Consider the following 21128-nt stretch of genomic DNA (forward strand, 5'->3'; position numbering starts at 1 on the left):
TACACCCTGTAGCGATGGTTCCCTGATGAACCCTATGGTATTACCTGAGCCTTCTGCTAAGCCCACCACACCCAAACCAACCAGTCGGGGCAAAAGCGATGCCATAATGGTCAACAAACTACCCCTGTTGAGCCATGGATTCTGCTTCCTCTGCAGTGGTCTGGTCGACACCCAGGAAGCTGGCAGAGCTCAGCGGTCAACTGCACTTATACACCCAACTCGACAATGATACCAGCACTCAACGGCTGCTGTTCAGGAAGGTGAAAAAAGGCTTCACAGAGCAGGCCTGGCAACTGGCAGCTGCCCAGCAGCAGCTGGCTCACCTGAGGCCTCAAGTTACCAACGCTGCAGTTAGGAAGAGGAAGACTGTTCAGATCGATCCCAACACGAAGTTTGCGAACATCAGGGATATCCATCGGGCTCAAATCGAAGCGGGTGAAAAGGAGGTTATTACGGCTGAATCCAGCGACTCTGAATGCCCTAGTGAGGCTGGCAGTTGTATTGTAGTGGGTGTGGTTGAGGATCAATAGTTAATAGTAATGAGGAGGTTGGGTTGTGATCCCATCGTTTTTGTGGGTGCCAGAAACAGGGGGGTGCCAGGAAGTGGGGGGTTTGACTTACCTCCTTATGGGGTGGACATCAGGTTATTGTCGCTTTTTCTTCCATAATACAGACAATCCCACCCTTGGTTTGTAATCATACTGCTGCCTCCAAAGTCGATCGCAAGCGTTGAATAGCAATCTTGAGCCCAACAGACCTTGGCACGGAGGCTTGGTCCTTGGATTTGAGCTGGCCATGAAGGAGATCGGACTGACTAGGGGACAGAATTCCAGAGGAGATGACGGTTCCGGAGGGGAATACCATGGATTGCTTGACGCCAAGAAATCGATCAGCTTTTTCCAGCAGACTTTCGACAATCTGGAAGAATATGACACCCTGAAGATGGGCATCTTCTATTGGAAAGGCGCCAAACTTGATCCCTTCGATCGGCTGAATTGGGTCCCAAGCGATTGCCTCTAGTCTCTTGTGTATCTGGACGAATATCTCCTCAAAGACTGTGATGATTTGTATGTAACAGCTAGTAATGATGAGAACTAGCGGCTGGTTGAAGACGTTGGTTATGGGGACAGCGGCTTGAGGAGCGAGCGGCGAAGATGCTCTGCCGCGCACAAGTAGCAAGGGGTTCAACGAGCCAGACTCAGAGCATAATTCATCCTGTGCCAGTGCTGGTCGAGAGGGTAAAGTATCAGTCATTGGCGACACACTTTGATGAATGCTAGCCATTTTGTTCAGGCCTGTCAGAATGCCGACAAAGTCCTGGAAGGCGACGAGGACGAGCTCCGGCATGGTGTGACCGCCGGCGCTGAGGATTGAGGATGGATGGGTGAAGGAGCAAAAGTCGAGATGTGGTCTGTTCATCTCAATATTTGACAGATAGGAGTGAAGGTCGACGTTAATCTTTGAGATTTTGACGAAAGCTTCATTCTGGAATGCCGGATCTGCGATCTTAGGTATGCTGGTTATGCGCCCCATCTCCTCTTCTGCCATCTGGGCGGAGATGGAGCTGTCCAACTGAGGATCGAGGGACATATCCCAGGGAAAGTCATCCAGATGGTAGTCCAAAGAGATAGTCGTATCGGCGGTGGTTCCGTGACCCAACGCCGCCGTGCTCGTTGAAGGGTCTAGTGACGAATTACCGGGAAGGCTATCTTGAGTCACAGAGTCGGCCGGTGGTTGTTCACCGTCTGTGTTCGTGGACGGGACGGAAACCTCGGGTAGACGCTTCGGCATCGCGTGGTCCAAGGTCATGCGTCTTGACGGTCTTCCAATACGGCGCTGGTGGCCGGCGACGCAATCCAGGCCCCGCTCTGCGCACCGCGTGCAGCGTGTCTCGTTCTCGTCGTCTTGGCGGGAGCATCGGAGCTTTTGGCGACGGCATCGCTCGCAGGCAGACCGCTTCTGGTTCGGGTGGGTTGCGAAGGGCATACTGGTCGACGCAGCGATGTATGCTCTGACTGAGTCTTACGGCATAGCTGCGGATGAAATGGACAGGAAGGTATCGGAAGTTTTGCAAGCTTGGCTCAGTCGGAGGCTTTTCGTCGTCTGATGGTAAGCTTCCGGAAGCTTTCAGGGTCTTGGGGTACAAGGTACCTACGTGGAAAGCACCTTTGCTGGCGGTACGTACTCCATACTCACTCGACACGGGGCGGGTGGGTCCTAGGGAGGGTACGTATCTAACAGGTCCGAGTCGGCTCCGAATTTGGATGCCATCATCTACACCAGCCATGGTCACCTCCTTCAATCCCCTTGTGTCTCAATGAGTAACTGAGCTGTACTCAATGGTTCAATAAATACACTCATGTTGGCGTTGAGCGTCCCTTTATTCATTTCTACTGAAGAAACCGCATTCTCGTCCGAATTCACCTCACTGCAGTCCCTTAACTTGACGTGAGTTGCGAAACTCACTAACAACCAAAAACTTGTTGATTCCTCATGAATGATGGCAAATCTCGCACCAGTAATTAATTCAGATTCACAAAAATGGATCGATTCACACGAAATACTGTCTCAATGAGCCCGATAGAGTGTACAGATAACCACCTGGAAACGAAAAGCAGTCGCAAAACTCCTGGACTTATCGTTACTGACATGAGCACCCTAATCGCTCCTTCCTTCCGACTTCTGTTGCCCGCAAAGGTAAGTAAGGTACCTTAGGTCGAGTGGAGTTGCCAACCTTCAACGTGAAAAACCATTGCCTCAAAGTACATTGCACCTTCCATTCCGATTCACTGCCAAATGGATCGCTACCTTCATCTCACCTCAGTTGTCTACACGTGACTGGTGAGGGAGCTCCTCCTACTACCTTCTTTTCGGTACCTACCTTGGGCACGCATCAACGTCACCCTTACCTCTTCCTCTTCTCTCGTCGTCACTTTCTTCAACACCTCCCGACCTTCACCCCAACTCAAGTCAAGAGCATCTCGGAACCTTCGCTTGGGTGTGTGATCCACGGCCTGCCTCCACAAAATGGAGTGGCCCATCCCGCTACCGCCTGCCAAGAGGGCGTGCCGTCCATCTAACCTCCTCTCTCCAGCAGACAACATTCTTCCACTAATATCTCCATCAGACACAGCAGCATCCTCACTATCTCATCTCACGGAACCATCCACCATCGCTAGTTTCCCATCAGTCTCTCAATCCGCTCGCTTTGGATACCGACAATCAAGAGAGCAGAAGCAGAATAATTTCACAATGGCATCACCAGTCAAGTTTGATATTCCGGCGTCCGCTCGCTCCTTCACTTGCTTCTCGCGTCTGCCGCCCGAAATCCGAGAGCAGATCTGGGAGGATGCCATTTTCGAACCTGGCATGCACTTCCTACGCCTCAGGACTGCAGCTCGCATCACACATTACCCCTCTCCAATGCCGACAGGGTCACTCGGTGACCAGGATACCAAGGACGAAGATGATGTCCTTCTCGACTTTGCTCGAGAGAGTGTACCTACGAGGGTTTGGCCTGCCATACTAGAGCCCCGATACCCGACACCCCAAGCCAACATCTCCAACTATATATCTGCCAATCGAGTCCTCGAAAAGCTTTCCGCTACTTGCTTCGAGTCAGCCAAGGTCGTTCGACGCCTGACGAGCGCACCTGGTGGCTTAAAGCTGAAGGGCGACCGCGTCGTCTCGCTTGGCGGCTCTTTTGACATCGTGTGCCTCGAGTACCTGTCCGCAGACGACTTTCGAAGCTGGTGTCGCATGTCGCAGTCCATTAAATGCAATGAACTTGCCAATATCCGCCACGTCGCCATCCCCTACTGTCACGCATGGGAAACCAGTGTTAGCGGCTTTCGGTGCGGTCATTGCGGCACCCGCTACTCCGGCCTCGCCACCAAAGTCTACCCTGTCCACCTCTACGAATTCCTCGCCAAGTATCTGCCCAACCTAGAAACATTCTACTTCATTGACTATTTAATAGTTGAGAAGGACAAAAGTATTGACTCTCTAGAATTCAGTCCGGCCCAGATCACTACTTCGGACCAAGCCGCCGCCCCATCGTTCGATATCAGACCCCAGGACTCTTCCCTTGAGCCGTCTAAGAAGCGTAGGGCTGTTCCATTGGCTGAGAGTAAGAGCCATGCTAACTTGATATCTGGTTAGGCACAAAGGAAGATACTGAGAACGTCCGTTTATCGCCGAACCGGGTGACTGAGATGATCAAGACATTGAAAGTAACCAGCAACACAAAGAGAGAGATCGAACCCCGGAGGGCGAACCCGGCGGCGAAGGCTGTGCCACCTGGTTTCAAATGCCAAGGCAGAGTTTTTCACGAACCCGACGAGGATCACTGGGATGTCAAGTCTAGAGTAGTCGACACCATATCCTGGTTACAGAAGAGGTTCATCCTCTACGCCACTCAAAGCAAGAACAGCAGGCATGCACACCCCGAAAAGGTCCGATTCAAGGTTTTGGCATGCAAATGGAATGAGAGAGAACCCGATACACAACCGAGAGTGAAGAGAGCTGCGCCTACTGTCAAGAAAACCTCAACAAAGAAGCCCCAAGCACAGTGCTACAAGCAAGATGTGCCACCGGCTCAAGAACAAAAGGCCCCTTTGGCACCACCATCATCGCCGCCACTTCCTGTTCCTACCAAGGGATTCAATTACGTCTTTGGCAGAGAAGATGGATGTAACTTCAGCTTCAGTCAAGCATCTGGATTGTGATGGACTGGATACAGCTTACCGCCGGGTTGGCGAGATGTGAATTGAAGAAATTCACGGACGAGATTCTAGAAGCATTGAGTCTTTACCAATTCCACAGCCCCGGCGATGGCAGGGAACAAATCGCGCAATCCGGGCGGTTACAAAGTAGGGAGGTCAGTCGTGTCTAAGTTGTTGATGCTGGCGGCGACGAAAGGCTTAACACGGAGGGTGCAAGCAATCCTAGGAAGACCTCTTAATATTAATGATAGCACACGACAGAAACTTTTGGCGTGAATGAATTCATTAATGGGAAAACAGATGCTCTAATGCGGACCATACTAGAGACCGCGGCACTATGATGAGGTCTTTATGAGGCCCTTTATGGTAGCCTCATGGGTGCTGCGGTCACTCCATCTCTGGGCAGTTCGTCGGGGCAAACAGATAGCGTGATGGCCAACCCGGATACGACGGTGATGTCATGCCTGTTCTTCTCCCTGGACTTGAGCTGACCTTGAAAATAGGAGATCCTCTGTCCGCCTTTCTGTTGCCTCGCCGGAGCGCATCCGGTTCAAGCCATTTCGAAGAAGATATCGTACGAGGGGCGTCAAGTCAGATGCTCATCGCGAGGGGAGCCAACTCGGATTGGGACATGTGTTGTTGACGATCTCCGAGCTCCCTTGACTGCCCTTGGTGGGGTTTACGGCGTGGGCGCCGATCTCTGCACTTTCGGAACTGGCCTGTGGTCTCTGGACCCCTGGGCCCTAACGCGCGACGAGTCAGGGTCCAACCGTCCGTGAGGGGAATGGTGGGTGGGTTGGAAATGGCAGAAAAGGCGCCTCGAGAGGGCATTTTTCGACTTTCCGGGTTTTCGACCAGGGAAATGTGAATGCCGATGTCTTCCGGATGTTCCTCCAGGCAACCTTCTTCATGGCCAAAGCACCGATATCGCGACTATTCGCTCTTTGCGCTACGTCAGCGATCATCTTTGGGCCCCATGGACCCAGGCAATGGGGGCAGAGCAAGTCGAATAACTACGCAGCTCGAAGCGACAGCAGCACAGTCCGAGAATCATCGAACCGCCCACGTCATTGACACCCAGCTCATCTAGATCTTTGGAGAAGGGAATTCGGACTGCGGAGAGTGTTTGCTGTGGTCCGGAACCTACCTACAGCCTGGTGTACGCTGACGCTGGCCGGGGTGGTGGCTGTGGACACAGCGAGCACAGGAATGCGAAAACGCTAGACCGCTTTCTTGAGCAACAGAACCCCTCCCCTGGTTCCCATCGGATGCCTCTCCGGCGCCCCGTAGCTCGAGTAATCCTGTTGATTGACGTCACCTATGGCTGCGGCTGCGCGCATCTTGGCTGCAGATTCTGGACTCGACTCTTTGTTTCCTCGTTCTCTCAACGAATGAAGATTGGCTACAAGGACAAAGTGGTATGTCGGGGTACTGCGATACGACGGCTCATGGCATTGTCAGATTATCCATCCCCCAGCGAAGCGGGTTCTTGACATGGTGTGCGAAAGGTCTAGGCCCTCTGGAGCTCGAGACCCTGAGTGCATCTGCGGTGGGCGCATCACCATCGCATTTTCCAGGGTTTTGCGATGCGAAGCCAGTGAGTGACCCACGCGAGCTTGCATCCGCGCGTAAACCTACCCTATGATCTGCCTAACATTATCGGAGCTACTATTGCCTTCTCGTGTGGCGAATATCGTCCGCGAACCATTGGCTTTGGAAATATTATTGACCGTTGTCAAAAGCTTAGGGGTGCCAGGGTGGAAAGCTGGGAACGCGCCATCACGTCACTGTCCAGATGGCGTTTTCCCGGCATTCTGGCACCCACGTTGCGGGATCTCACATAGATGCTGCTTGATGGTGTGGTTCGCTGGGGGCGTTTTCATGTCTAGCGTAAGGCTGCCTCCGCGAAACGGTTTGCTGGATGTTCTCTTGAATCTTTCCTACTGGATTTGTTCCCTCCCGCGCCAATGATTCGGTTCGACGCTTTTAAATACTCGGCATGTCCCTGTTGCCCGGATGGATCGATCTGAACGATTCCCTCAGTCTGTGCCCATCGTGCCTTTACTGCAGCCATCATCCCCAGCTCCTTGCATCAGCCTTTGACCTTGTCTGCTTCCAAGTTCCAGTGACACTGATGAGCTTGATGCCTTTAAGGTACTACCAGTTGCTGAAAGCCCACAAAAGTACCGCGCCCGAACAACACCGGTCAAGGTTCGGCCCCACCTGTCCACCCAGGTGCATCCGAGTCACACGGCTGTTCGCCTCCGGCCTGCTTAGACCCATAACTTTCGCCTGTATTTCTCTTTCCGCTGCAATCATGTCTTCCACTGGTGCTGTTTACAATGGCGGTCACAGGTGCGTGCTAATCAAGACTATTCTATGGAGCAGAGTACTGTCACTTTTGCTTGTACCGCCATCCTAGAGTCCACCCCCTACTAACCTTCCGGCATTCCTGCCACACAGAGCCCCCGCTGCATCACCGACAGCCCCGCCCACGGTCCCGTTCCCAGCTCCGGCACCGGCACCGACACCGACACCGGCACCGACACCGGCCCCACAGGTTGCACGACCCGCAATTCCCGTATCGTCGGACTCGGCATATTCCATCAACCGATACGTTGACACTCCAACTCCTTCGGACCGCCAGATCCGGGCCCCGCTTTTCAGCAGTCCGTTACCGTCGCCGTCGCCTGAAGAAGCAGAGCTGGCTGGAAAGGCTCGCATGGAGGCTTTGCTGAAGGAAATCTACCCTCACCATCCTAAGTCGTCGGATTGACGGATAGTGAGGTTGATATGTCTACCTAAACTAGCCACATTGCCCTATCGTGCCCAACTTCAAACGAAATACATCCTATTACTTCTCAATCTGCAACCATCGAGACTGCCTTACCTTTTGTGACGAGCATGCACCCATCATCTCATACAGTCCAACTCAAGTTTTTCGCCTGATGATGTATTTGTTTGCCAAGCCTTTCGCATCTCTTCTGGGGTCAGGCGGCAATATCAATTTCGTGGACGGGACCAATGGCAACGTGCGACTGTCGCTTGATCGGACCTCACCACGGTACTAGGTAATTCTGAGCCGCCAAGGATGCTCGAAGCAAAGAACCACTCGCCTTGACTAATCTCGACTTACCCGACGGACTTGGACATGTGATGGGCTGCCGTATCCTGCTGGTTCTTTGTCCCCGCACAGACGGCCTTGACATGTTTCGCCGCCGTGTAATATCAGTGCAGACCGAGCCACAGTCCTCGTCCTCGTCGCCTCGCTTTCTGGAGGATCGTCCAAGACTGCACCGTGAGACGAAGGGCACGGGCCGCTAGTCCCTAGCAACTCTGTTCACTGCAGGACTTGGGACTGAGATGAGGACTCCCTGCAGCGAGACGAACTGGGTTGGCTAGCTCGGAATTTTCTTGGGGATTTTTATCTTCGTCCCTACACTTGTGTGTGATTCATGAAATGCATTTGATGTATAGAGTGGCACCGAGCGTGGAAGTTGCCCAGTCCGAAGGCGAAAATGTCGAGTGAGCAGCCAGTCATCAAGGGCTGCCTCCGCCGAGAATTCGGATATTTCAGATATTTCTCGGCTTAAAGCATCCATGTCGCCCCCTCTATCCTCAAACCTGGGGTACAGCGTGCAGGAAACTGTTTGGATCAAGCTCGACTCTTACTCGCGACTCCTGTTTGGGGCTTTTCCACGTCCCAAGATATGCAGATCACGCGCCACGATGCAGGTCGAGACTCCGCCACGAAAAGCAACGGCTCTGGTGATCCATATGCGACGTTGATTGTAAAGAACCGGTCACCTGGGTATGGTCTCTGTCTCTCACAAACTTGGAGACTTGAGATGGCTGAGAGCTTGGGGCAGTGGGATGGCCCGTGGATCCGTGAGATGTGGGACCTTGGACGAACTTGCCATCTCGATGGGTCGTGTCTAGAGCCTTTGCTTGGCCTGAGCTCCGGTTGGGGTTCACGGCATAAATCCCTTTGCCGAGCAAGTGCAACTCTGCTCATGTGGGCGACGAACGACAGCAGGCCGAGTGAGTTATGCCGAGATCTTTCCGTATGCTGAGTCTCTACTTTCTACTTTCCACATAGGTTTCCTGCTCAGCGATTTTCTGAACGAGGCAGTCCAATCCCGCATTTTGAATAGTAATGCGCCCGTCTCGTAGAGCGCTTCATTGGGGCTAGAATCCGAATGGAACGGATTTGACTGAGGGGCGTTTGTTAGTGTCGTATTTCAACGGGAACTAGAAGTTAAGAATTGCCCAGACGACGATCCATGGAAACCTTGAGTTGCCCTGGTACTCCGACTAGATTCAGGAATCAGCCGCGCCTACGCAGTGTGTTGTCTGGCGGCAACAGGCCGAGCTAGACATTTGTGACTTGAACCGGATGATCACCTTCAGCATGGCAAAATTTCAAGATGGAAGTTTTTCCATCTGCTGAATTCGAAGCTCTTTGATCCAGCCCAGGCACTCGGAGATGAGGTTCTCTTCATCTCCAGCTTTCGCGACTCAGACTCATGGTCGAGGGCAGGGAAAAATCACTTCGAAGCAGATGCACGGACAGGCTTTGTTTCTCTAGCCTCCCCGCGGATCTCCATACTTACCGAGCTAGGTTAGTCCACTCTATTCATATGTGTGTGGGCCTACCTACTCTCTTTGCCCAGCTTCTCAACGGCTGCCCCAGAGCCAGACAATAACCCAACTTGAATCGGTTAGCCGGCACTTCGGTATGGCACCGCCCCCAGGCACCAAGTAGAACCGAGGAGACTCCCGCTTTTTCAACGGATAACTTGGGGAAGTGCAGGGCCGACCTGGACGAGCTAGGTCAAGTTTGTATGTTAGCCCAGGGCACGGCCCGGTGCTACGGCCAGACGTGAAACGCGACAGCTCGACGATGGGAAGATCGTCGGGACAATGTAGGAGGACTGAGAGCGCCGTGCGAATGTCCAGGCTGGTCTGGAATTTTGCTGGCCATGCTATTCCTCAGCAGGGGAGAGCAGACATGGTTGCGGCAACTGTCATCTCTGTACTTGGCAGTGTAACACCGAGGGAGAATGTATCTTATCCCTCGCATCTGGGACACCTTGATCTGTCAGCTGGACTGCAAATGATGTCTGATGTCTCTCACTTGCGGCTGTGTATGAACATTTTTCTCGGTACTCAGTGGTAAGGACATGCTCGTTCCATGGTAGGTGCAGAAGGTGGCACTGGTCGTGGCCAAGATCACTCCGAGCTGAGCATGCTTCTTCCCGCTGCCAAGAGAAATCCTTCCCAACCCCTCGTCCTTTCGACCCTGCTTTTGGGAAGGATTCAAACATGGGAGCTTGAGCCTGGAGAATACCATAGGGACCGAACTATCGGTTCTCGCCGCATCTTCTGGCGAGCACCTTCACGGATAGACTGTCAGGGGGATCGAACGGACGCCGCATTCACCAAGTGCTCTTTGCAAAGACCCGTGCCTTGCATCAATCTCTCCCTGCATCATGTCCTCCCGCATCCGCTACGCTGAGAGAAGGGATCCGTCATGTTAGCTAGGTCTTTTCGTACAGTCTACACCGATAGAGTACTGGGGCACACTAACAAACTAAGGTTTGACCGGAGGAACTAGTCCACGCCGTTCACGTGGGGAGGAACGGCGGCAGAGACTCCCACGGGTGACAGGCAAAAAGGCGTTTCACGATGTTATGCTTCGACAGACGGTTGTCCAAAGATGCATGGCTCTTGGACCACGTCATCCTACTCTGAGCCGTGTTCTGCTCAGAGTCAACGAGTACCTCTGGGCTCTGGCTGCTTGACAATGTACCCAACCTTCTCAGTCAGTACAGAATACCGATAGCGTCACTCAGTCTCGGTCTGGTCTGAGGCTTGGACTGCTCGGGGCTCTGAGATGCAGCTTGGCATTGCCCACCACAGCCCACCTCGTGGTTGACGGTTGCCCTTCCCCATCAGTGCCACTCTCTTGTCCTTTGTCATGGCACAGCAGAGGTGACTGTTTCGACGCCCAGGCGCCCTCATCTTGGTTTCTTGCCGAAGCGGATCTCCGGGCGAAACAAGAGGGTTCAAGTTCACGCAGTCCATGAACAGTTGACACTCAGAACATAAATATCCTATCACGAACCCGTCTGGTAACCTCCCTTCTTCTTCTCATCAGATCACTCTCACACAGCTTCACTTCGCCTTTCGACAGCTAGTCTCTCGCAACCCCTTTCGACTCTTACACCTTTCACAGCCTCGGCTTCATTCGCTCTTCAGCATCTTCTCAACCTTTTCTAACCAAACCCCCCAACAACAATCAAAATGCACGCCAAGGCCGTCGCTCTTTCCCTCGCCACCGCGGCGGTTGTCCACGCTGATCTTCGCATCAACAACAACGACATCCCCCAGGACTGCTCTGCCATCTGCCGCCCTGTCCGTGACCTTGGTAACATCTGCACTGTCAACTTTGTCCCCGGCCAGGGCAACAACAACAGCGATCAGCTCCAGGATGAGCTTGACTCCCAGTGTGTCTGCACCAACAACTCCTTCGACCTGAAGAACTTGGCTGGCCAGTGCAATGCCTGCATGATCGAGAAGGTTCCTTCCGACCAGCAGCGCAGCCTTGAGGGTATGTTACTTCTAGACATCCAGATCAAAGCCTCTTTCGCATCATAGTGAGCTAACCTGGTGCTTCGCAAACAGGTATCCAGAGCATCATGAACGTCTGCCAGCTGCCCAGCGCCAGCGGCTACGCTTCCTCATCCACCTCCATCGCCAACACCGTCATCGTCCTCGCCACCCGCCTGACTGCCAGCAGTCAGCTTACCACCACCTTCGGCGGTGCCCAGACTACCGAGTCCTCCTCCAGCCGTACTCGCTCCAGCGAGCGCTCCACCATCACCACCACCTTCCTGACCTCCGGCAACGGTGGCCTTCCCTCCATCGCCACCTCCACCATCGTTGGCGGTGGCCGCCAGACCGGCAATGCTGCCCCTGGCCTCCACACTCCCGGTAGCAACGGCATGCTCGGCGCCGTCGGTGCCATCGTCGCTGGTGCCTTTGCTCTTGGTGCTTTCATGCTCTAAATGGCTGGGTACCACCGACTTGGTATGATTGTTGAAGTCTATGGTACGGCTATGTCACTACAGGAGTTTGGAAAGAGGAGGATAATATGCATGGTAGTTTGTTATGTCTGATGAAGTAACGGTTGTGCACGGGGGAATATCATGGTTTGCGTCACTCCTTTGGTCCTTTTTTGGGTTTGGCTGTATCGCGAATGAGATATCTATGTACTGCTTACAGGTTTATGCAATTGACGATAGATGCCGCACTCAGAACACTGCGTTCCAACTCTACTTTGACACTTTATGACTGATTCTCTTTTGCCTCGCTGACAATGACCACATTCATCCTCGACTGCTTACTTTAGTTCCCAACGTAACAGCTACCTCGGAGATTGTCTCCTCATCTCTTTTACTAATACCTTGGTTACGAGCATCCATCGCGAGAACTGTGCTCTGAAACTTCCGCATCGGGATCTTCAGCTCAAAGAGCATGTCCACCTCTTCAAGCGTCCGGCCCTTACACTCCGGCACGCAAAGGTAGACGAACACAAGAGAGAGAAAGCTTATTGTACCGAAGATCAGACCAACTTTGGACCCCAGATTTGCGTACGGGGCGTTGAGCAGATACGGTAGCGTAAAAGCGACGGTGAACTGCATTGCAATGTTGACGACGCTGGCCGTCCGATACGTAACGTCGCGGAGACGCATGCTCGGAATTTCGGCAGAGAGAACATGGGATGTTGGTGCCCATCCTAGAGTGAATCCCGTAGTCATCACAATCATCATGGCGACAATGGCTGACTTGACGGAGACGCTCGGATTGGATGTGAGTCCGAGAGCGCCCATGGCGAAAAGACCGGCCGTCTGAATCGACCCGCCGAAGAAGATGACGTTTCTAATGCCGATGATAAGTCAGCCAATCGGTGCAAGTAGATTTGATTCAAGGCACATTATACAAGCTAGGGGCTTTACCTCCGTCCCAACTTGTCCAATAGGATCATTGAGCAAACACACATGACGATGTTAATGCTGGAGGTGATCATGGTGACGGTGAAAGGGTTGATGAACCCCAACTGCTTCACAAAAATGGCGCCGTACACAGAGGCAAAGATAGAGCCAGTAGCCTGCAGGAAGAAGTTGACACCAATGACTGACATGGTTCGCTTTGTCACTTGCTTGCCCCTGAACATGTCCATGAAAGAACCTTTCTCAACTTCGTGATCTATACCTGCGCGTATCTGAGACATCTCGGTCCCTATTTGCTCTTCAGTGAAGCTGCCTTCACGGAGACGAGTGAGAGCTATCAGTGCTTCGTCATTGCGACCTTGCATTGCAAGCCAACGGGGAGACTTCAGGAGTAAGTAGAGTCAGTATCCTGGCCCACTCGTCATCAGATGACATAAGGTAGATACTACTAATTACGTACCTCTGGGACGAACCAGATTCCCGCGATGACTATCACGGGTACGATGTAGAAGAGCCCGTACGGAATCAAGTATGCCGCAGCCGAGTTCAAGCTCCCGGTACCTCGGGCCACGGCATTAACGACCAAGCCGCCTGTCTGAAAAGATTTTTCAGCATAAATCTTGGTAGTCTACCTTAGGAAGGGTCATTCCAGCTTACTGCAAGACTCAGTTGGTACGTGCCGACAACAAAACCACGAGCTCGTTGCGGAGTTATTTCCGACTGATAGATGGGTACGACGGCAAGCTCCATGCCGATATAGATATAGGCCAATATCCTGGCAGCAAGAATCTGATCCCGGCTTCTGGAAGTCATGATTATTGTTGTAGCCACGCAAGACCAGATGCTCATTGAGAACATGCACATGCGCCGGCCGTAGCGTTTACTGACTATGCTCCCGATCAAGATACCTACATGTAGAAACGAACCTGTCAATATTTTATGCTAAGCCAATCTCCCGCGTAACGTACCGATGCCAAACCCAATGTACGGTAGGCCGGCAAAAAGAGACAGCCACCAACTTTCGAGGTAGTAGGCTTTCGTCTTGGCATTATACCAGCCGAATTGCCGTTCGAAAGCGTCCATTGCTTGGGTCGAATTGAAGCCTTGTTGGTCAAACCCAAAGTTGAATTGAGAGACAGCAATGAGCAGGATCGTTAAAGTCAAAGATCTGTTGAAAGACTGCCGCAACGCAAGGTGGGCGAACATGATGGCTGATTTGTTGCCGAAATATTGGCCGTCAGTCTAGGTGAGAAGTCAAGGCACGCCACTTCTCCATGGCTATCTGCTATTGTGAGAGACAAACACGAGGGCTTTATATCATTCATCTAAGTACAGTCACAGGTCACAGGCTCTCAATTGCGCCATCACGACTAATGTTGACGATTTGCCGGGTATCGATATTTCCCAGGTTTGACTCCCGGAGAAGTTCAGCCATCTCCTTGGGGTAAATTTCTACTCAAATGTGACAGCCCTTGTCAATCAAGTGGGCCAAAGTAGTCACTAGAGCGGGGGGAATACGACGCTTATTCCGGATTCTGGATAGCTTCGTTGTTGTTGGATGGTTCCCCAGAAAAGTCTCCCCGTCTATCCCCGTCAACAACTATTTTCACCAACCCAGAAAAATCGCTGCTGTTAGTATCTGCATGTTGACGAATTATTTAAAGTCAGCAACACATCGTAGTCATATGATATTACTGTTCACTTTAAAGACACTACTTCACCTCTACGTGCTGCCGTGCTTCCCCGACCACCTCAGGAGTCCACGGCTGTCTACGGCTCACAAGAAGTGGCGTCAAATTTTGACCCCAGCAACGAGCAGTCGCTTCTGATGAAAGGCTGCGTAGGAGATTGACGAGTTTTTGCTGTCGCTATGTTATCGCCGGATCTCGGCGGATCTCAACAGCGGGGTATTCATTAACAAGCTGTTATCCCCTTCAACGGGTAAGAACGGGGAGATAGTGACCACATTTGCACACCTTTGAGAGTCGTCAAGCATGCCCCAATCTATATTAGTTCTGACCCCTCTCAGAAGAGGATTCATCTTCTATGATGAGTGAATAAAATGAATTGCGTCAATTCTGAGAGTAATCTCGCCATTTACAGGAGTGGTCACTAACCCAGTCGATTTTCCGGATCACCTCGGTCACTTGAAAAAAAAGGCCACGGTCGGATTTGAGCACCAAATCGCCCACCGAGCTCTTTCATCAGCAATCACTCATCATGACACCTCAACGACCAAGCTTCCTGATCATCGTCGCCGACGACCTCGGCTTCTCTGATGTCAGTCCATACGGAGGTGAGATCCATACTCCAACTCTCGACAAGCTCGCTAAAGATGGAATTCGCATGACCAACTTCCATACTGCGTCGGCATGCTCGCCAACAAGATCCATGCTATTCTCTGGAACTGATAATCATATTGCTGGGCTTGGTGAGTGTTCCTCCGTCCATCACAGGGCGAAGGTTGACGAACTCTCAAGGCCAAATGGCTGAACACATGAGGCACTTTGGAGATTATTTCAAAGACAAGCCCGGTTACGAAGGCTATTTAAACTGGAGAGTAGCTGCTTTATCCGAGATCCTGCAAGATGCTGGTTATCATACCATCATGTCCGGAAAATGGTAAGCTCATCGCATGCTACTTTAGACGACGGCATGGGCGACTGACCTCGAGGGTCTCACAGGCACCTTGGACTGACCAAGGAGCTTGCGCCTTGCAATCGAGGCTTCACGAAGAACTTTACGTTCCTACCGGGCTCCGGAAATCATCATGCTTATGAGCCCCAGCTAGACGATGATGAGTTCAAGATCCCTTGTCTCGACACGGAAGGTCATTGGATGGATGGCGATAAGTTTATCAATCATAGAACGGACCTTCCTGATGACTTTTACTCCACGCGCTACTTCACCGATCGTATGATCAACTTTCTTAAGGCGAGAGACGAGAAGGAAAAGGAACAACCGTTCTTCGCTTACCTACCCTTCACTGCGCCTCACTGGCCCCTCCAGGCCCCACGAGAGGTGGTCGAAAAATACGGTATGAATGGATGATGAGCAGGATCGGGATATGAGAGGTCGCTAACGGTGCTTTCAGCTGGGAAGTACGACGATGGCCCTGATGCATTGACACAGCGAAGACTGCAACGTCTGGTCGATCTCGGTCTTGTGGCCAAGGACATTGAACATGCGCCGCCAGTTGGTGTTCTAGGTAAAGACTGGAACGATATGACGGAATTGGAGCGTAAAGAGTCTGCACGGAAGATGGAAGTCTTCGCTGCCATGGTGGATCTCATTGACGAGAACATTGGGCGAGTCATTGATCACCTTGAGGCTACAGGAGAGCTCGACAACACCTTTGTTTTGTTCATGTCGGATAATGGCGCCGAGGGTGCTGCCCTCGAGGCCATACCTGTATGTTTAGCCGCGTCTTCAATACCGCTTCGGTCCGATGTTAACTTTTGCTCTTCCGTAGATGATGGGAGGAGAAACAACATTTGCTGGGATAGTGCAAAAGTATTATGACAATAGCTTGGACAACATTGGCGACAAGACGTCTTTCGCCTGGTATGGTTAGTAACCCCATCTACCTAGTCTTCTGGTGATGCAATTTGGCACTGACTTGGATCAGGTCCGCGATGGGCGTGTGCGGCTACGGCGCCATCCCGGGGCTCAAAGTGTTGGATCACGGAGGGTGGCATCCGTTGCCCGTGTTTAATCCGCTTTCCACCATTTCAAGCCAAGCCCGACGCTATCACGCATCGTTTCACCACCGTTATGGATATCCTCCCCACGATCTTGGAGATGGCTCAGGTGCAGCACCCTGGTACGACGTTTCGAGGTCGACAAGTCGTTGTACCCCGAGGCAAATCTTGGGTGGACCACCTCACTTCTCCCGACTATGCGGCGCCGGACTCGACGGTTCACGGAGAAGACATCCACGTCCACGGTTGGGAGCTTTTCGGGCTCAGGGCGATTCGTGAGGGTAAGTGGAAGGCAGTTTGGCTGAATAAACCGAGGGGAAAGGATGACTGGGAGCTATATGACGTGGAGAAGGACCCCGCGGAGATGAACGATGTATCAGACAAGGAGCCGCAGGTGATGCGGAGGCTTGTCGATCACTGGGAACGGTACTATGCAGAGACCGGGATGACCCAGACACCAGAGTTTGCTATCACCAAGGCTTAGCAGGGTCTGAAGATCGGATGGTGTCTTTGCACAGTACCTTACATCATCTTCACCGCGCCGCATCATCAAGTTCGCTTCGACCCAATGGGAAACAGAAATCCAGATCAAGATCGTAACTTTGCGAAGTAGCAGTTTCTTAAATCTTAAACACATGTCCCAGGAGTTACCTGTCAATTCTTGACATTGTGGTACCAGATGACTGTGCCCTATGGCGATTAATATTCGGAGTAATTCACGCGAGTCATCAGTGCACGGCAATTTCCGCCAGGGGTGAGGAGCACAAGCGTGGTGTGAGTTTCTTGTAAGTTTGTGAGATGGAAAATGCTGTATTCTCCGGTACGTGTATCATTTTCAATTGTTCTGTGGTTGAGGGTTGAAGATGCTCAAAGGGACGCCTGAACTCCTGACAATGACCTGGTATTGCTTCCCGAAATTCCCCATCCCGTCCGAGATTTCCACTACTCAGCAGACCCATTGCAAGCATGTTTCCCCGGGCTTCGCGCACACGCCACAAGGAGAGTTGCAGCATGTTGTTCCTGTCGGGCAAATGACTGAGCCGCAAGTCTCTGCATCGGCTGGTACGGTACCGTTGGATTGGCAACCGACAGGGTGCTCCAACTTGAAATCGAAGATTTTGCAGTAGGAGTTTTCGGGGCAAGCGACGCCGGCGCAGCGATCTTGCGCGGGTTCTCCTTGCGGGGTCGGGGCCGGGGCGGCGGAGGCGGCAATGGCGAAGACGCCGACGATAAGCGAGCGAAGGAACATCATGTTGATAGTTGGGGTTTGTTGGTAAAAGAATGACTGGCCGAGTTGGAATCGAGCGTATTTGGACTGAAGATAAATGAGTGAATGGCTTTGAGGAACACCTGGACCTGTTCAAAATCAGGTGGCAACGTCAACCTTTATGGTCCAAAAGTGAAGGATTCACCCCCCATTGCCGGCGGGCAGTAAGTTTGGCGCGATTCAGGGAACAATTATAGTTCATTGTTTGAGAGTGATTAAATGCCGGCCACAACTGGTTGTCTCCAGTTATATGAAAGGAATGGGCTAACTTTAAACAACGGCACGGGTGTTGACCAGCTCACGGACAAAGCGTGCTAGTGTATAAGGTCCGAGAACAGACCCTATTATAGGCTGAAGGGATAGGAGTAAGCAGCACCCGGCATGTTCGGACGAGGATGATGATCGCGTCTTGGCAGTTAAGAAAAGAGATGGATTAGATTAGCTATTGAGTAATTAATAGATTCATGCCTCAGGGGCAGCTAAGTTTGACGTTTCCCCCTTCCCCATTATACGTCTTCATTACTGCGATCCTCCATGTTCCAATCTATGGGGAGAGCTATCCAAGCCTCCTTTCATCCCCATGGTATTAAGATATTACTAGTTCGTCACTGAGAGCTAGTGTAGTTGCGAGTGCCGGCTTGCTAGATCGGGCGTCCCGTCTCGAAAGGGACGGGATCGACAGCAGGGAAGTTAGACAGTAGGGACTGTAGGGGGAGAGACGGGCACGCAGATGGGTGCGCCGTTAATCTCCTTGCAGACGTAGTCGGGAATGCATTGGACGGTAGAGCAGCTGAGAATTCCGGTCGGGGCGGGGATCAATGAGATCAAGGTGGTAGGGTTGATAGGAAGGACCGGGAGGGCGCGAAGAGGCAGAACCTTAGCGTTGATGGGCTCGCCCTTGACGTTGACGGGAGGAATGGCGGGCAGAGTAGGGACGGCGGGGAGATCGACGGAGCTCGGGACAATGTCGCGAGGAATTGCAGGAATAACAGGAGCAGGCAGAACGACGGGAGCAGTGAGGGAGAAGGTGACAGGTGCGACAGTGGGAAGCGGGACTGCGATTTCGCGTTCGAGCAGCTTCGCGGGAGGAGTCGGCAGAGCAGCAAACAGGGAGCTGATGACCGCGGAAGCATCGATAGGCAAATCGCGCTCCAAGTTGAGCTTGGCGAGAGGGCTGGGTAGGGTGGCGAGGATGCTGCTGATAACCGCAGAAGCATCAATGGGCAAGTCGCGCTCCGGAAGCTTGGGAATGGCGGTAGGCAGAATGGCAACCAGAGAGCTCAGAACCGAAAGGTCAATGGTGGGCAAGCTGCGTTCGAGGTTCAGCTTCACGGAAGGGGTGGGCAGAGCAGCGACCAAAGAGCTGATGATTGAGGCGTCGATAGCATGCAAGTCGCGCTCGAGGTTCAACTTTGGGATGGCGGTGGGGAGAGTGGCAAGAATGCTGCTCAGGATGGTGGCGTCAACGGTAGGCAGGTCGCGCTCCAAGTTCAACTTCGGAGTGGGCAGAGCGGCGAGCAGCGAGCTGAGGATCGAGGCATCAACAGCAGGCAGGTCTCGCTCGAGGTTCAACTTCGGGGCGGCGGTAGGCAAAACAGCAAGCAGAGTGCTGAGGACCGAGAGATCGATGGTGGTCGAAAGGTCGCGCTCGAGGTTCAGCTTGGGGAGACTGGGGAGCGCAACGGGGGGCAGAGTTACCTCGACCGGGAGACTGGTGATGGCGGGAATGTCGCGCTCAACGACAACGCCGGGGGCATTGGGGACAGCGATACCGGGAAGAGCAACCGTGTAAGGAGCGACTTTGACAGCTGGCAGGGTAGGGAGGGGAGGGTTAGCGATTGAGATATCCCGAGCGTGCCTGCGGACTGGGAGTCCGATGGAAGTCGAGGGCAGAACAGGGAGCTCAATGCTGATGGAGGGAATCGCCGGGATCTCTCGGGGAATGTTGACGGCGGGGAGGATAGGGAGGCCGGTGGCTTCAACGTTGACCGATAGCGAGAGAAGAGAAGACAGGATTGGGAGGTCCCGAGGGATATTCAGATCCGGGACCTCAACGGCCAACGAGACAGTAGAAGCCGGAACGACCACGTCAACAGAAAGAGTAGGCAGAACTGGCAGGGCCGGGGGTGCAAGAGTCGGAGCCGTAAGGCCGCGGGGGATGTTCAGGTCCGGAACTTCGACGGCCAACGAGAGGGTTGAAGCTGGAATGTCAACATCAACAGACAAAGTCGGCAGGGCTGGTAGTGCAGGAGGTGCGAGGGTCGGAGCCGTGAGACCGCGGGGGAGATTGAGACTCGGAAGAGAGAGAAGAGTAGTGGGAAGAGCCGGAAGATCGATGTCGGGAACGCCGCGAGGAGCGTTGACAGTAGGCGGGGTCGGGAGCTCGACATTGGGAAGAGTCAAGGAGAAAGAAACTGGTTCGAGCTTGACCGCGGCAGGGCCAATGGAGTCGGCGATGCCAGCTTCAGCTTCGGGCCGAGGAGCAGGCGCAGGGTTGGCGGCGGCACCAAAAGCCAGGGCAAAGGTGGTAAGAGTGCGAATGGAAGCCATCTTGAGATGTTTGAACTGTTGATTCAAGGAACCTTTGCTGAAGATGTGAAGATGTTGGAGTTGCTGTGGCGAGCGAAGAAGAAAAGACAAGACTGTGACGGAAATATTGAGTTACTTTATACTCGATATTCCAGGCTTCTCAGTCCTGCTGAATCCCCCGATATTCCCAATTCAGACAACATGATAGTGATTGATTGACGAATGCAGTCATAGCTGGAATCATTTTGCTATTGTCAACATCCCCAAAGACTGAAAAATCGTCTACTCTGTTGCCAGACTCGAGCCGAGAGACAACACACCTTTGAGCCATTAGAGAGACATCTTTCCAACTGGATGGATCACAGAACATCCGGAGAAATGGCTTGAGACGGGAGAAGGTCTCGCCAGGTTGTACAAGGCCGTTACTGGTCAAGTAGGACAAGCCTAAGTCCGCCGATGTCTCAGCCCGATCAGAGACACGGCGTAGGTAAGCTCCCTTTCGCAAGTCCATCGGTAGTTCCCGTTAGCTAGCCGCAATAACCTGCCCCAAAGGCGCAAGAGATGACGGAATCGCGCAGTTTTGATCGCATGCAGCCATGCTCGAGAATGCGGCATATCTTACCGGGGATCGTACAACTGTCAGTATATCGCGATGGTGGCGGTACCAATAACGCTGGTCGAAGTCTATGTGTACGATGAGCGGATTTCGAGCAAAGACTGAGCAGTATAGATAGGTATTCATTCTAGAAACTCCTACACAATAGGATGGGATCGACATGGTGGAGGACCCAGGAGCCAAGCAGGTGGGAGGCACGCATGCACGCAGGTTACACAATGCCGGTATGGCGATCACTCGTGCTCCCATGGCGATCACTTGCAAGGGGAGGTTGTC

The 21128-nt window shown here is 52.8% G+C and overlaps 6 protein-coding genes and 1 further gene across 6 annotated transcripts; 3 read left to right on the forward strand and 4 right to left on the reverse strand.

The window, feature by feature from the left end:
* Positions 1–508: 508 nt before the first annotated feature.
* On the reverse strand, positions 509–2083 carry HER10_EVM0003898 (uncharacterized protein). Its single transcript, XM_035473560.1, has one exon. The coding sequence runs from the start codon at positions 1984–1986 to the stop codon at positions 697–699; it is 1290 nt and encodes a 429-aa protein (XP_035329146.1). The 5' UTR covers positions 1987–2083; the 3' UTR covers positions 509–696.
* Positions 2084–3252: 1169 nt separating this feature from the next.
* Positions 3253–5015, forward strand: HER10_EVM0004707 (uncharacterized protein; the record flags this gene model as incomplete). Its single annotated transcript, XM_035474341.1, has 2 exons — positions 3253–4105; positions 4234–5015. The coding sequence occupies 2 exons, from the start codon at positions 3253–3255 to the stop codon at positions 4725–4727; spliced, it is 1347 nt and encodes a 448-aa protein (XP_035329247.1). The 3' UTR covers positions 4728–5015.
* Positions 5016–11030: 6015 nt separating this feature from the next.
* Positions 11031–11794, forward strand: HER10_EVM0009727 (uncharacterized protein; the record flags this gene model as incomplete). Its single annotated transcript, XM_035479204.1, has 3 exons — positions 11031–11337; positions 11412–11497; positions 11597–11794. The coding sequence occupies 3 exons, from the start codon at positions 11031–11033 to the stop codon at positions 11792–11794; spliced, it is 591 nt and encodes a 196-aa protein (XP_035329894.1).
* Positions 11795–12115: 321 nt separating this feature from the next.
* HER10_EVM0000442 (vegetative cell wall protein gp1) lies at positions 12116–13945 on the reverse strand (the record flags this gene model as incomplete). The annotated part of the gene is made up of 5 exons (XM_035470225.1): positions 12116–12668; positions 12746–13122; positions 13200–13334; positions 13397–13647; positions 13708–13945. 5 exons carry the CDS (start codon positions 13943–13945, stop codon positions 12116–12118), a joined length of 1554 nt encoding a protein of 517 aa, XP_035328763.1.
* Positions 13946–14959: 1014 nt separating this feature from the next.
* Positions 14960–16924, forward strand: HER10_EVM0013376 (arylsulfatase; the record flags this gene model as incomplete). Its single annotated transcript, XM_035482737.1, has 6 exons — positions 14960–15170; positions 15220–15361; positions 15424–15776; positions 15834–16150; positions 16212–16308; positions 16368–16924. 6 exons carry the CDS (start codon positions 14960–14962, stop codon positions 16922–16924), a joined length of 1677 nt encoding a protein of 558 aa, XP_035330321.1.
* Positions 16925–17256: 332 nt separating this feature from the next.
* HER10_EVM0003157 (uncharacterized protein) lies at positions 17257–17819 on the reverse strand. The gene has a single exon (XM_035472842.1). It carries the CDS (start codon positions 17690–17692, stop codon positions 17387–17389), a length of 306 nt encoding a protein of 101 aa, XP_035329055.1. The 5' UTR covers positions 17693–17819; the 3' UTR covers positions 17257–17386.
* Positions 17820–18397: 578 nt separating this feature from the next.
* Positions 18398–20257, reverse strand: HER10_EVM0005422.
* Between the last annotated feature and the right edge of the window lie 871 nt (positions 20258–21128).

This window comes from Colletotrichum scovillei (assembly GCF_011075155.1).
Source record: "Colletotrichum scovillei strain TJNH1 chromosome Unknown Contig00009, whole genome shotgun sequence".
Classification (NCBI taxonomy): domain Eukaryota; kingdom Fungi; phylum Ascomycota; class Sordariomycetes; order Glomerellales; family Glomerellaceae; genus Colletotrichum; species Colletotrichum scovillei.

Bases quoted from the DNA above. Each gene is read 5' to 3' on its own strand.
- HER10_EVM0003898 (XM_035473560.1), bottom strand. From the start codon at position 1,986: ATGCCCTTCGCAACCCACCCGAACCAGAAGCGGTCTGCCTGCGAGCGA.
- HER10_EVM0003157 (XM_035472842.1), bottom strand. From the start codon at position 17,692: ATGATGTTCCTTCGCTCGCTTATCGTCGGCGTCTTCGCCATTGCCGCC.